At 38.5% G+C, this 13,672-nt stretch overlaps 1 protein-coding gene across 2 annotated transcripts in view; it reads right to left on the bottom strand.

Moving 5' to 3' along the window:
- Window positions 1-13,672, bottom strand: part of ZFAND3 (zinc finger AN1-type containing 3) — a 311,146-nt gene that overhangs the window by 207,855 nt on the left and 89,619 nt on the right. For both annotated transcript variants that reach the window (XM_043450580.1, XM_043450581.1), the window contains exon 2: window positions 4,473-4,513. In XM_043450580.1, the coding sequence (XP_043306515.1) occupies window positions 4,473-4,513 (41 nt within the window). The remainder of the gene's footprint in view (window positions 1-4,472; window positions 4,514-13,672) is intronic.

The following is a 13,672-nucleotide window of genomic DNA, read 5'->3' as shown; positions in this document are numbered from 1 at the left end:
AAATCATGTCTGCAGTTTAAAAGAACCTGTTTACTTTGATTTCCCAATGAAGTACTTTTGTCAGTCAATAAATGACATTTCAGGGTACTTTTTTTTTTTTTTTAAGAAATCGCTAAAAGTTATTAAAAACCACATATATGCAATCTAAAGGTCCACAAGAACAAACTGGTTCTTTTTACACTCAGCATTTGTTAAGTTTGTCTTCTGATAAGCATCTGTCATCAAAGAATCTACTGAAACAATCTCCCATCCCTTGGAAACTATCTTCAAGCTCACTCCCTTGTAAAGCATAATGGTCCATAGATCACAGCTACTCTCTGGTTACCAGACTCCTCTGTCCCCCACAGCAAGCACTGCCAAGGATGGTAGAGATGAGTTACTTCAGTCAGATCATTAAAATCTCTGCCTTCCCTACTTGTGATCATCCTGTTTGATGTTTCTGTCATACATACTTTTTTCAGCAAACTCATTCTGTGAAAAGCATTGCTTTAATGATAGCTGAGGTTCAATACAGTGTAATACAGGAGGTCACTGTGAATTTGATACTAAGTGTCCCTAAAAATCTAGATCAGTTGGTATCTAAAACTCAAAAATTCATAAAATGAGTTTGCACTCAAACAGAAAATAACACCCCAGGTATTTCTATAGTTGTAAGAGGCAAGACCACCCTTCAGATGCTATGCCTGACCTTTTGTATACCTTAACACAGCTCAAGGCAATTGGGATTAGTTCATGCTTCCACAAAGAAAATCACATAATCCAAATTAGTCAAGAGCTCAGAGTGAACAAAGATCATAAGAAATCAGCTGGCTAACACCTTGCCTAAAGATTGAAAGGAAACATGCCTTATTTTCCACAGAGAACGAGATCTCCAGTAACTCAATGACTTTCCAATGAAATTCTGCAATTCAGTGGTTTTAAACTTTTTAAACCATACTCCATTGTAACATATTTATATCACAACCCACTGCACGTCATTTTCATTTATATATGTATCTCCGAAGTTTCACGAATAATACCTTACCCTTGATATTTGTGATGCACTCAGTTTTCCATTGTACTCAAATTTTAAATGCTAAATTGATTTCTATACCCACTAATGATCCACAATATACAGTTTGAAAAACTGCATTAAAAAGTCGTGTTTCAACCAATAAAATGTTTATATCATCCTAATATAACGATCAGTACCATGTCATGAAATTTTTTGCTTTCTATTATAAATATTTACTGATTTGTTAAGTAAAGCCATACAAAAAGCCAATATGAAATGTTTAATGAAAAACAATAGTATGGCAAGTAACATATTATAAAGGGGGTAGAAAAAGTAAAAACTAGTCAAGACTTTAAATATGTTTTTACTCATTTCATTCAATTTAATGCAAATACGTTTTAACAAACTCACCTTTCCACCACATAGTTCTGAAAATGAATCGTGAAAAATCTCTAACTAACCTAATGGTACACAACAGCTATTTTTAAAGTAACTTTTCCACCTTTTAAAGTATATTGTACACTTTAAGATACACTTTAAAAGACTATTTAAAATCACAGTGGCTTTTGGACAAAGTAATCTTCATGTTGTCTTGCACATCTCATGCCTCTGCTGCAATAATGCATTTCTATACTTTATCTTCATGCACTAACAGAATCCACCACTGTATCTTTAAAGTTCAATAATCTTTTTTCTTTTGAATTTCAAAAAGAACACCAAATGCTGCTTCAGCAAGCAAGATGTTGTTTATGAGTCATTCCTTTCAACTGAGGTTGGGGAAATCAGGAGCGGAGGGGTAGAGATAAAGAAGAAAGGAGAGAATATTATCATTACACACTTGAAAACATTCTCAATATTTTTAAAAGCAAAAATAACAGAGCTTTATAAAGAGTAAATGGACACAGACCACCAGAGATTCAAAAAATAACGATAACCATAGAAAATAAAACTGTAACAAATCCAAAGAAACATGGCTGAACTACCTTCATTGATAATTTTTAAATTTTATATTTATTTAGGGACATGAGACAGTTCTTTGAGTACTGGACGTGAACCACCTGACTTACGGTACATGACTTTTCCTCCCAGCTACACGTCACTGAATTATTTGGGGGAACTAGTTTTACGCGGAGAAAGACACACAATACACATTTTCTCTCATTGTTACTCCACCTTTACTACAAATGCAAACATCAAAGTGTAAGTCTCTCGGTCATATCTGACTCTGTAACCCCATGGACTGTAGCTGGCCAGGCTCCTGGCCATGTAATTCCCCAGGCAAGAATACTGGAGCAGGTAGCCATTCCCTTCTGCGGAGGATCTTCCCAACCCAAGGACTGAATCTGGGTCTCCTGCATCGCAGGCAAATTCTTTACCATCTGAGCCATAACCTCTCACCAGTGAGAAGGCATTTCTTCATATCTGTTATTGCAGATAAGCAGAGCAAGAAAAGCAGAACACATTTGCTTAACATGGCAGAGATTCTGTTAAAAGCTGAATAAAAACCACTTACCAGTACCTTTTCCTTTTAAAAACCTAAAGAATTTGAGAAATTCCAGACTTTTAACAGAAACATACTGCCAACTTTCCCAACCTTCCCAACTCCATCCTAGTTTAGGCATAAAGGTCTAAAGATCACACTATGATCATTTCTTTGTCCAATAGCACAGTGAATAGAAGATGAATACTGACAAAGTTTCTCTCCTCAACCAAATTCCAGCCAGAGTCTGTCCTCTTCTCAACCATGCCTCAACCTTGGCCTATAAAAACTAGAGTCTCAACACAAATGATTTCATATACTCTTAATCCTCCTATGCTAACAGATTTAAATAACCACTAATACAGGTTTTAAGCTCAAGGACCCATCCTGAGGATGGTCCCAGTCCCTCTTATTTAAAGTGCCTCTCTGCGAAAGCTCAAAGCTGCCAAAAGAATTTAAGATTTGTTCTAGCCAAAAGCTGACCATAGGCCCCTGACTACCCTATCCCACAGCATTTACTTAAAATGGTTTAAAATGTGAATCCTTCCTTCATCCCCCATGAGATGTATGTGTATCTCCTACAACTCAATCACTCAGTAGTGTCCTTCTCAAGGACATGAAAGCCATTTCTCTAACTGTAATCACTGGGAAGAACAGGGCTTCAATCTCTCAGTCTCCATAGGAGGATAAAATCCTTACTTCAATAACTGTCAACTAACAGACACAGCCAGGCTAATCATCATTTACAACAACCAGCCCTTTGTGATTTTTCTACTCCCCTGATCATCCTGAGACAAGCTAGCAATCCCTCCCCTACTCCCTCATTCTCCCTTTAAAACGCCCAGTTCCCTCTAGACAAGTCCCCTCTTCCCTACTATAGCAGTGTGTTACCGAGTAAAATCTGTCCTTACCCTAACTTGTGTGCTGGTTCGTCTTTGACAAAATAATAATTTAAAAAGGTAATAATGAACGGTAAACATATCCCAATTAATAAAGACTTACATAAGATCATTAGATGTGGAGATCTTAAAAAACAAACAAAAAATCTTAAAGTTTTAACTTTGTGAAAGTGAAAGTCAGTCATGTCCGACTCTTTGAGACCCCAAGGACTGACTAGTCCATGGAATTCTCCAGGCCAGAATACTGAAGTGGGTAGCCATTCCCTTCTCCAAGGGATCTTCCCAACCCAGGGATCAAACCCAGGTCTCCAGCACTGCGGGTGGATTCTTTATCAGCTGAGCCACCAGGGAAGCCCAAGAATAGTGGAGTGGGTAGCCTATCCCTTCTCCAGTGGATCTTCCCAACCCAGGAATCAAACCAGGGTCGTCTGCATTGCAGGCAGATTCCTCATCAACTGAGCTATGAGGGAAGCCCATTAACTTCATGAAGGAGTCATAACTCAAGGAGTCAATCAATCAGCATTTACAGGGTGGAAACGGCCCTTGGCAAACACCAAGCTTAAGCCCTTCATGTTACAAATGATCAATCTAATGCCCAAAAAGGTTAAGTGACTTACCCAAAGTGATTTCAATGAAGATCTGAATTAGAAAAGCCAATTCAGCATTATTCTCTTTCTGACTCCAACACGAAAATATTCTTTCTCTTGTATTCTCATTGATAAAAGCAACCTTCACCATTAATCATTCAAGTCAACATCAAAGATGAATATATATATGTGTATATATATATAAAACCCTTCTATAACATGAGTGTTTACAATTCCACTATAGTCCAACAACCGTAAACTAAGGAAAGTTTGTTTGATACAAGTACACATAAGATTTCATTTCACTCAGAGAAGACTATTTCAACAGTTCTAAACAAATATAAAGCAACTTGGTGAAGAGAAACTGCTTTCACACACAAGCAAAGAAAATAAAAACCCATGCATAAACCCAAAAGAAGACAGACAGTCTTAAAATAATTTAGATGGTCTTAAAAACAACAACCGAAAGAAGAAAAATAAAAATAAGTTGAAAACCCTTTTTCTGCACTTACCAGCAAAGCATTTGGAACAGAGGTTCATAGTCTTGCTGGACCTGGGGCAAAAAAAAAGAAAGAAAAGAAAGAAGAGCTAAAACTTCAATTATCACTCTAATCAAAACATAAAGATGTTTGAAATCTAGGCCAAGATCTTCCTGGCCAAGGAACTAAACTAATAAACTAATGAGAAATCCCTAGCCAGCCAGCCACCCCTCCCCGATAACAAAACAAAAACAAGACAAAAGTAAAATAACAATATAAAGCACATGTTTGTTATGTATGAGTTAGCCAATACATTATTTTTTGTGACTAGCAGCTTATGTGGTGGCAAGTTCAGGAAGACTGTAAAAAGGCCCAAAATATAACAAAAGAATGAATTTATCCCACGATTGCCACATTCCCTCTGTTAATAAAGGAACATATACCACAAACTCATCAATAAAGGGAAAATTTTATCCATAAAGTTGTAAAACTTGCTCCTGATTTACACAACCGATTTCCTCTATAATATTACTTGAACTTTTTGTCTTCTTTCCCCTCATTCGAGTCCAATTTCAAATCCTGGTCACATTATTACCTTGTCATTTAAAATTCTTTTTACAGATGTTCCCAATCAAATTATTTTTCATGCCCTTTCATCTGTTAATAATAACTACAACTCACTGAATACTAAACTGGGGTGGGCACTTAACATACACTATCTTATTAATCTTCCCAACATCCCGAGACTGAGTATTACCATATTGCTTTGTTTCTAAAATACACTTTTTTTAAAAGTCACATTAACATTTCTACAACCAGGAAACATCATAGAACTGGCTACAAGTGATAAATAATTTAAAGAGGAAATGTTTCCACCATGTCCTCCAAGGAGTTATTAAACTGAGTGGTCTTAGAAATCAAGGACATACAGTCTCATCCCTATTTAACAGGTGAGCCCATGGTCACATTGCTGGGGAACTGACTGCAGAGGAAGCATCTGACCTAGGGTCTGAGCTAACTCCAAAGGCCATACGAACTACAAAAACCTTCTAGAATACTCTTGGTTGAGTAAACTGACCTATCTACAGCCTCATTCCAATATCTGAGTCTCTACCCAGAGCCACTCGCACACATGGAATATGGCAACAATCTTTTGCCCTCCTCAGTAAACTTTACCATTAATGAGAGCCTCCCTCAGGAAGCATTCCCTGACGACTATGATTGTCTTCTAATGTACTGAGACCCAAGATCTAACTGTCAGTAACTGTCACAGGGTGATAAAATGAGGAGGTGGGTCGTGAAAGGAGGCAGGAAGAGGTCACGAGAGTTCTCTATCCCAAAAGAGATGCTGTGTAGACAGGTGTTAGGCACTCAGTTGTGTCCAACTCTCTGCAACCCCACGGACTAATATAAAGACATCAAAGGTGGTAAGAAAGTTTTCAGTATCAATAAAATGAATAAAAATTTTTAAAATGGACAAAGAGATGAGTTAACAGTGACATCTAACATTTATTACATGCCCACCACGTGGTAAGCATAATACCAAATTCCTTTAACCTCATTTTACCAAAGAACAAACTGAGGCTCCAAGAGGGTATATAACTTTCCTAGGTTACAGCACTCTTAAGGAGATGAACCTGGTCTAATTCCAAAGCCTGTGTTCTTTTCATCATGCTGAACTAGGGCCCCTGCCTCAGTATAGAAGCTGAGAGGGAACACACTCTGGGGGCTTGGGAGAATGGTCCCACAACTGAAGATTTCATCTATGGTAATCAGGCAGCACACGGAAAAAGTAAAGCTTTTCATCTGGAGGGAGCATAACTCCCGCCCTCCTCTCCAAATACACATAAGATACACAGGAAGGCAACCCAAGGCTGCCAGTCATTTCGGTTGCAACCCAAGGAGGAACTGAGGATGAAGGAATTTCTTTGTTGCTAGAACGATCCCCAGGAGGAAGGTCTCCTCCTGATGCGGTCACCGTCTCCGGCCCCTGCGCTGCCACAGAGAGCCAGAGGTAACCGTTTATCCTCTGCTGCTCCCCAGGATCCAGCAGGAATCACGGAGAGCCTGAGAGAATACCTGAGCGCCAGCACCAAACCAAGGGTTAGCACGTGAAACCTGTGTTTCACAAGCTGGTAAGAAAAAATGGCAATGGAGCATTTTTTCCCCCTTGCCTTTATCTCTCTTCAGATGGTTGATGCATATATACCCACTATATCCATATATTACATCCACTCTACTTTCTGAGTAGGAACTTTTCAGCAACACAGTTATCAATCAGGCTACAAAACAAATAACACAGATACTGATATTATTAATCAAAACAGAGATGTCTAAAATCTGAAAGAACCCAGATTTTGGCTACAGAATTAATAGCTACTGGTAATAACAACTTGGATCCCATATGTCAGCAATAGTGAACTTGAAAAAATTGGCAGAGGCTTCTGAGACCCTTGCTCCTTTTTCATGTTTGACACATCAAACTTGAAGCTACTCACACACATACAACTAACAAAAAACACAGTGTGATCATCCTGCACAGTCTTGGACAGACTACTTCAAGTACTCTATGTGGCAGCAGGTATGAAAGAGAGATACTGGGCGGTTCAAAGGTAACGGCAGTGTTTGCATTGTTGAAATTTGCCATTTGATACTGGAGCACATTCTTAAGCAAGCGTGGTTGTATCATTCATCATTTTAATGCGCATTTCTCACTTGATTTTTCTTTGCTAATAACATTAGTTGGAGTTTAGAAATGATGTTAGACAAAAAGCAAATTCAAGCGATTTTCCTGAGTTCAAAATGGGTTGTAAAGCAGTGGAGACAACCCATAACGTCAACAACGTATTTGGCCCAAGAACTGCTAATGAACGTACAGTGCAGTGGTGGTTCAAGAAGTTTTGCAAAGGAGATAAGAATCTTGAAGATGAAGAGTGCAGTGGCCAGCCATCAGAAGTTGACAACGACCAACTGAGAGCCATCATCAAAGTTAATCCTCTTACAACTACAGGAGAAGCTGTCAAGGAACTCAATGTTGACCACTCCCAGTCGCTCAGCATTTGAAACAAATTGGAAAGACGAAAAAGCTCGATAAGTGGGTGCCTCATGAACTGAACGAAAATCAAAAACATCGTCGTTTTGAAGTGACCTCTTTTTTTATGCAACAACGAACCATTTCTTGATTGGATTGATATGCAACGAAAAGTGAATTCTATATGACAACCAGCAATAACCAACTCAGTGGCTGAACCAAAAAGAAGCTTCAAAGCACTTCCCAAAGCCAAACTTGCACCAAATCTCGGTGAAACCATTACATCTGAGAAGTATGCTCAGCAAATTGATGAGATGCACCGAAAACCGAAACATCTGCAGCCAGCACTGACCAACAGAAAGGGCCGAATTACGTTTGTACCAATCTGCTTCTTGTCTCCACTGCTCCAAAGAAACGGCTCTTCCTGAGACATCCAACAGCTACCATGTTTCTAAAACCAAATTTGAAGATGTCCAATCTTAATCCCTGAAATTTGTAATCCATGGAATTCATTTTATTGGGGAAAGGTCTTTGCACAAAAAATTAAGCTAAAAATTTTGAGCTTACTCTGTATTATCGTGGTAGGCCCTGAATGAATGGATAAGACATGCTTTTGTGGGGGAAAAAAAAAAAAAGAAATGCTTTTGTGAGAGGCAAAGAAAGTTTGGAAAGACACAGTGAGGAGAAGGCAAAGTGAAGGTGGAGGCAGAGACTGGAGGAATGTGGTCACAAAGTTAGGGATGCTGGAGCAGCCACCGGAAGTGGAAAGAGGCAAGGAATGGGTTTTTCCCTAAAGCTGCCCAAAAGGAAGGCAGTTTTGCCAGATTTGGGGCTTACTAGGCTCCAGAAACTTAGCAGAACATATTTCTATTGTTTCAAGCCATCAGATTTGTGGCAATTTGTTAGAGCAGTCCCAGAAAACTGATGCACAGGGTTATCACCCTGATCTCACCTTACTCCCTTCTCTCTCAGCATCATTCAACCAGATCAATCCTCGAAACTCTACTTTTGCCTTCTTAACACTCAGGTCCCAGATCTGATCTACCCACTGCCCACCCCCCCATTTCCCTCCCACATAACAGCTGCCTTCACCGGCTCCTCCTCCGCTCTCAAGGCCTTTGTGTGGAGGTCCCGGGACTCAGTCCTACTTCCAACTTGGTCATCTCACATAGCCCCATGGCTTTAAATGCTAATCACTAAGGACTCACAAATGTATACATCCGTCCCAAACCTCTTCATCTCGCTCCAAACTCATACATCCAACTGCTTATGTGACATCTTTACATGTAGCTCAGACACAACATTTCAAACTAGAACATTCAACATTCCCCCTAAATTTGCCTGACCCTATTTGTCAACCTTTATAAATGGCAACATCTGCTGCCCAGTTGCTCAAGTCAAAAACCCAAAACGTCAACTTTGACTTCCCTCTTTTCTGCAGTCTCTCATACACAATACTGAGCAAGGCCCACCGGCTCTATTCGCAAACAGACTCAAATCCGCCTCCTCCTCTCCTTCGCCAGCGTTTCCACCGTGGCCGCCATGCTCTCACCTGGCCACTCTAAGTGACTGTCCACTGGTCTCCCCAGTCCCATGCGTCACCCTTGACAAATTTTCTACACAGTAGCCAAAGTAATCTTTTATTTAAAAATTAAGTTGTGTTCTTTCTTAATCCCATCCAATAACTTCCCATTGCATTTAGTGTAAAATTCAGACTTCTTACCAAAGCCTTAGCCCCTCATGACCTGTCTCCGCCTGCCTCTCCTCTTCCTTCCTCACATTTCGCTGCTCTCACCGACCACACTTCGATCAGGCTCACCTTTTTATCTGTTCCTAGAAATCAGTGAGGGGCTCCTGCGCATGCTGTTCCCTCTACCCTTAATCACTGTAAGACGGCGTCTGTCTTCTTCACTCAGGTCCTGCTTTGAACCTCCTCAGTAGGTTTCAACTGACCACCCAATTTAAATTAGTCATCTTCCTGTTTTCTTCACAACACATCATTCTTTGATACCTCATCACTGGCCTGTTGTGTACTGACTATCCTTCAACACCAGAATTTAAGTGTCTTAAGAGCAAAGAGCCTCTTGAGCACTCTTGTTTGGTACTTAATAGGCATCCAATAAGTGGAAAAAAATGAATCCTCTCTTGAAGGTACAAACCATAAAAAAAATCTAAGAAAAAATTTAACTATATTTTGTAAAAGTCATTCAAACTCCTCCTAGAAGACAGGGCGTCCACAATTCCTACAGCTGTCAGCCTGTCATCTCTCAGGGGTCCTGGCACACTCTAATACCTATAAACGGTAGCTAATGCCACCCTGTGTACCCGGAATGATCTGTCACTCATGAGGTAACAGGTGGCAGACACTTCTAGAAGTTTTCTTCCCATGAGATGAAGTTGCAAAGAATCCAACTTAAACTGTTTTCTCCTTTCAATAAATACTATTTAGTGATATTTCTGGTTTTGAAAATACATATCCCTTGTACAAAATTTAGAAAGAGAACAGAGCATTTAAGCAAAATGCCGAAGACCACTGATAAGCCTTACCCCAAACATAAGAGTAACATTCCTTATCTTTATGGATAGATATATGTAATAAGAACTTATTATATTTAACAGTATTGGTAATGTTGTGTGGTATGCTCACACATATGCTTTTATAATATATACACACTGCATATTTTATCTTGCATATATCAAATAATTCACCAAAAATATATAATAAAACATGCAAATTTCACTTTTCATTTACAGTCTTCAAAAACATTCTTACTGCTCTGTAATAGTTCATTATATACTAATAGGATAATTTAGTCACTCTCTTATTGTTGAATATTTAATCTTTTTCCTAGATTTCTATTATAAATGTTGCTATAATGAGCATTTTTAGACATAAATCTTCCATCACAAGTCTTTGGCTGAATAACTTTCTTTAAAACTGACTCTAAGAAGGACAATTACTGAGATGAAAAAGGATGATTTGGTAAATACTGCCAAATTATTTCCCAGATAAGTTCTACCAATTTATACTCTCATCAAAAGCATCTGAAAGTACATTTTTTCCCCATGTACTCTTACCAACATTAAGTAATTAATTTGAAATCTTTGTTTGATGAGAGAAATGGTTATCTAGCTTTAATCATGTGTTTTCTTTTGAAATAAAAAAACCTGAATTTGAAGGATATTAATTTTTTAATGAAAAATAAATTAACCTTCTAGCTAATTTGTCTCAAGGAATTAGCAAAACATTCCTAATAACTGAGAATTCTAAAAACATTTTATTTGCAATACTATTTTCTTGACATTCATACAACACTCTCTCTCACCAAGCAGGAAAACACACACATGCCAGGTCCCCCTCGAAATATTTTAACACAAATGTGGAAATAAAAAACAACCCTGTCGCTGTATCAGTGAGGAAGAAACTGAGGCACAATAAAAATAAAGACAAGTCAAAAGGAAAAACCAAAGTATCAGCACATAAATATGCCAAGCTGGTCCAGCCTAACATCTCTCTATTTCCCTAGGTCAGGCACGGATCATAACATTTGTAAAAACTCTAGACTACAAAGGAATCTCTTTCTTAATGAAGAAAACCAATCTGCAAAAACCAACTAGTCACATTTTCTAATTCAATCTCCTTTAACAATCCAAAGGAAGAAGGCAGAGAAGGGAGGAGAGCTGTGCAAGGATGTGTGTATACGTGCAAAGACAGAAAAAACAAACCACAATGCCTTCTCCACTCTAAAAATCATTCCAGTCGCCTCAGAAGTAAGATTAGATGATTAAAGACTAGTAACAATCTGCATGCCGCCTCATATATTTACAGCCAGAAAAGTCTTAATTTCCTACAATAGCTAGAAAGCAGCGAACAGCTCTACTAAAGCTATACTCTCTGCTCACCCCAAGCAAACAAGAAAAAGGTCAGTTCAAACAGATGACATCCTAGCAGAATGACAAACCAGGCTTTCAACAGTGCATCCAGCCTATATGAATTGTTATACATCACTCTAAACATCATTCAGACAGTCTGCAAAGTTTTCAAGGGAGTATTACAAAGGAAAAAATTTAGTTGTTATTAAGTGGGATTAGTTTCTAGAATGTAGCAATATCGATCATGCTACCTGGAGAAGGAAATGGCAACCCACACTCCAGTATTCTTGCCTGGGAAATGCCACGGACAGAAGAGCCTGGTCACAGTCCATGGGGTCACAAAGAGTTGGGCTGAACTGAGCAACTAAACGACAACAACTTTTTTTTTTTTTTTTACGACAACAACTTTAAAAGCCAATTTCAATCCAATAATTTAGATTTCAGGTAGAGTGTTGTAATGAACCATGTCTTAATATTTTATACCCAGATTCAAGGACAAGAAGGACACAGCATAGGCCTCTGTTCTCTGTGTTTGAAGCCCCTACATTAAAAAGATATACAGATGTAAAGTAGGTAACAGTATCATGTGTAGCCCTGTACACATTACTAAAAGGTAAAACAAGATGAGGCACGCTTATCAATAAACTAGTAAAAACATGTAAATAAATCCCTTGTGACTGCAGCCACAAAATTAAAAGCTGCTTACTCCTTGGAAGGAAGGCCATGACAAACTTAGACAGCGTATTTGAAAGCAGACACATCACCTTGCCGACAAAGGTCCATATAGTCAAAGTTATGGTTTTTCCAGTAGTCATGTATGAATGTGAGAGCTGGACATAAGCTGAGTGCTGCAGAATTGACGGTTTTGAATTGTGGTGCTGGAGAAGACTCTGGACAGTCCCTCAGACAGCAAGGAAATCAAACAAGTCAATTCTAAACGAAATCAACTCTTAACTATTCATTGGAAGGACTGATGCTGAAGCTCCAAAACTCTGGCCACCTGATGCTGGGAAAGATTGAGGGCAGGAGGAGAAGAGGGCGACAGAGGATAAGATGGTTGGATGGCATCATCGACTCAACAAACCCGAGTTTAAGCAAACTCCAGAAGATGATGAAAGACAGGGAAGCCTAGAGTGCTGTAGTCCATGGGGTCACAAACCCCTAAGTCAGACATGACTTAGCAACTGAACAACAACAAACCCATGTACACATGAGGAGGAAAACAATACAATGAACTGAATAAAAATGCCAGGTATTTTTCCACACAAGGGAAGCTTAATGGCACCATCGATTCTAACACGCACTGTATACAGTGGCTACAGCTGTCTTACCACATATGCCCATACAAACTGAAAGGTTTTCTTCCCTAAAATTATCTTTCAAGAAACAGGAATTGCTTCAAAATTAAATCCTTACTTTTGAGGTAAGCACCAATAATTTTAAATTAAATACAAACAGGGTAGAAAGCGAAAAAAAAGAAAAAGCTTCCCCAAAACCTGGAAGTGAAAACTCTAGGCATACAGTCATGCCCACAGGAATGGCATTTGGGATTTCAGAACAGGAAGACCCTGCCAACGGAATCAAACTCCCAGCAACAGCCATCCAGTCAAGAGTCTGTGAAAAGGGCAAGTCAGTGAGGTTCTCATCTCTGAGTATAAGCACTGAAGTCTGGAAAAATGTCACACAAGACTATGCTAGATGCTTTGTCAAAGCTACTGCACCAAACAAGTTTCCAAAGTAAAACATAGTTTTAAACACAGAGTAAATACTTATTTCTGGATTGTGAGGTGATGATTACAAGAGGTAGCTACCACTGAAAAAGGCCTCTGAAAATCATTCAGAATGTAATGCAATAAAAAAAACCTTGGAAAGTTAGGAAGATCACAAATAACACCAAAATGATGGCAATTCTCCTAATGTTATATGGATGAATTCTTGTGGCTTCAGATGCAACTTCCAGAGAGCAACATTTACAGTTTTTTTTTAATGCTCAACCTCAAACAACTTGTAAGGAAGTAAATAAGTGGGAAACTGTAGCCAATTAACCTTAAATGTGTTTTCAGTGAAAAAATATTAAAGACATTCATAGCTGTGAAGATGTGGAGCATTCATGTTTCATGAGTGTGGAAAAGTAGTATTTTAAATGTGTGTTAGGAATATATTCAAATACCTATAATTTGATAGTATAACCTATTTTAAATATGCATGTATAAACTGAGAGAGGAATATATGAGATCACTATTTTATTTTTTTACAACTACATGTAAATCTAAATTTTCTGAAAAAGTTAAAAGATTTTTAAACTATATATGTGAAATTAATTTTAATA

This window comes from Cervus canadensis, chromosome 28, assembly GCF_019320065.1.
Source record: "Cervus canadensis isolate Bull #8, Minnesota chromosome 28, ASM1932006v1, whole genome shotgun sequence".
Lineage (NCBI taxonomy): Eukaryota > Metazoa > Chordata > Mammalia > Artiodactyla > Cervidae > Cervus > Cervus canadensis.
The sequence above is the reverse complement of the archived record's forward strand: the minus strand, read 5'-3'. Positions and strand labels throughout refer to the sequence as shown.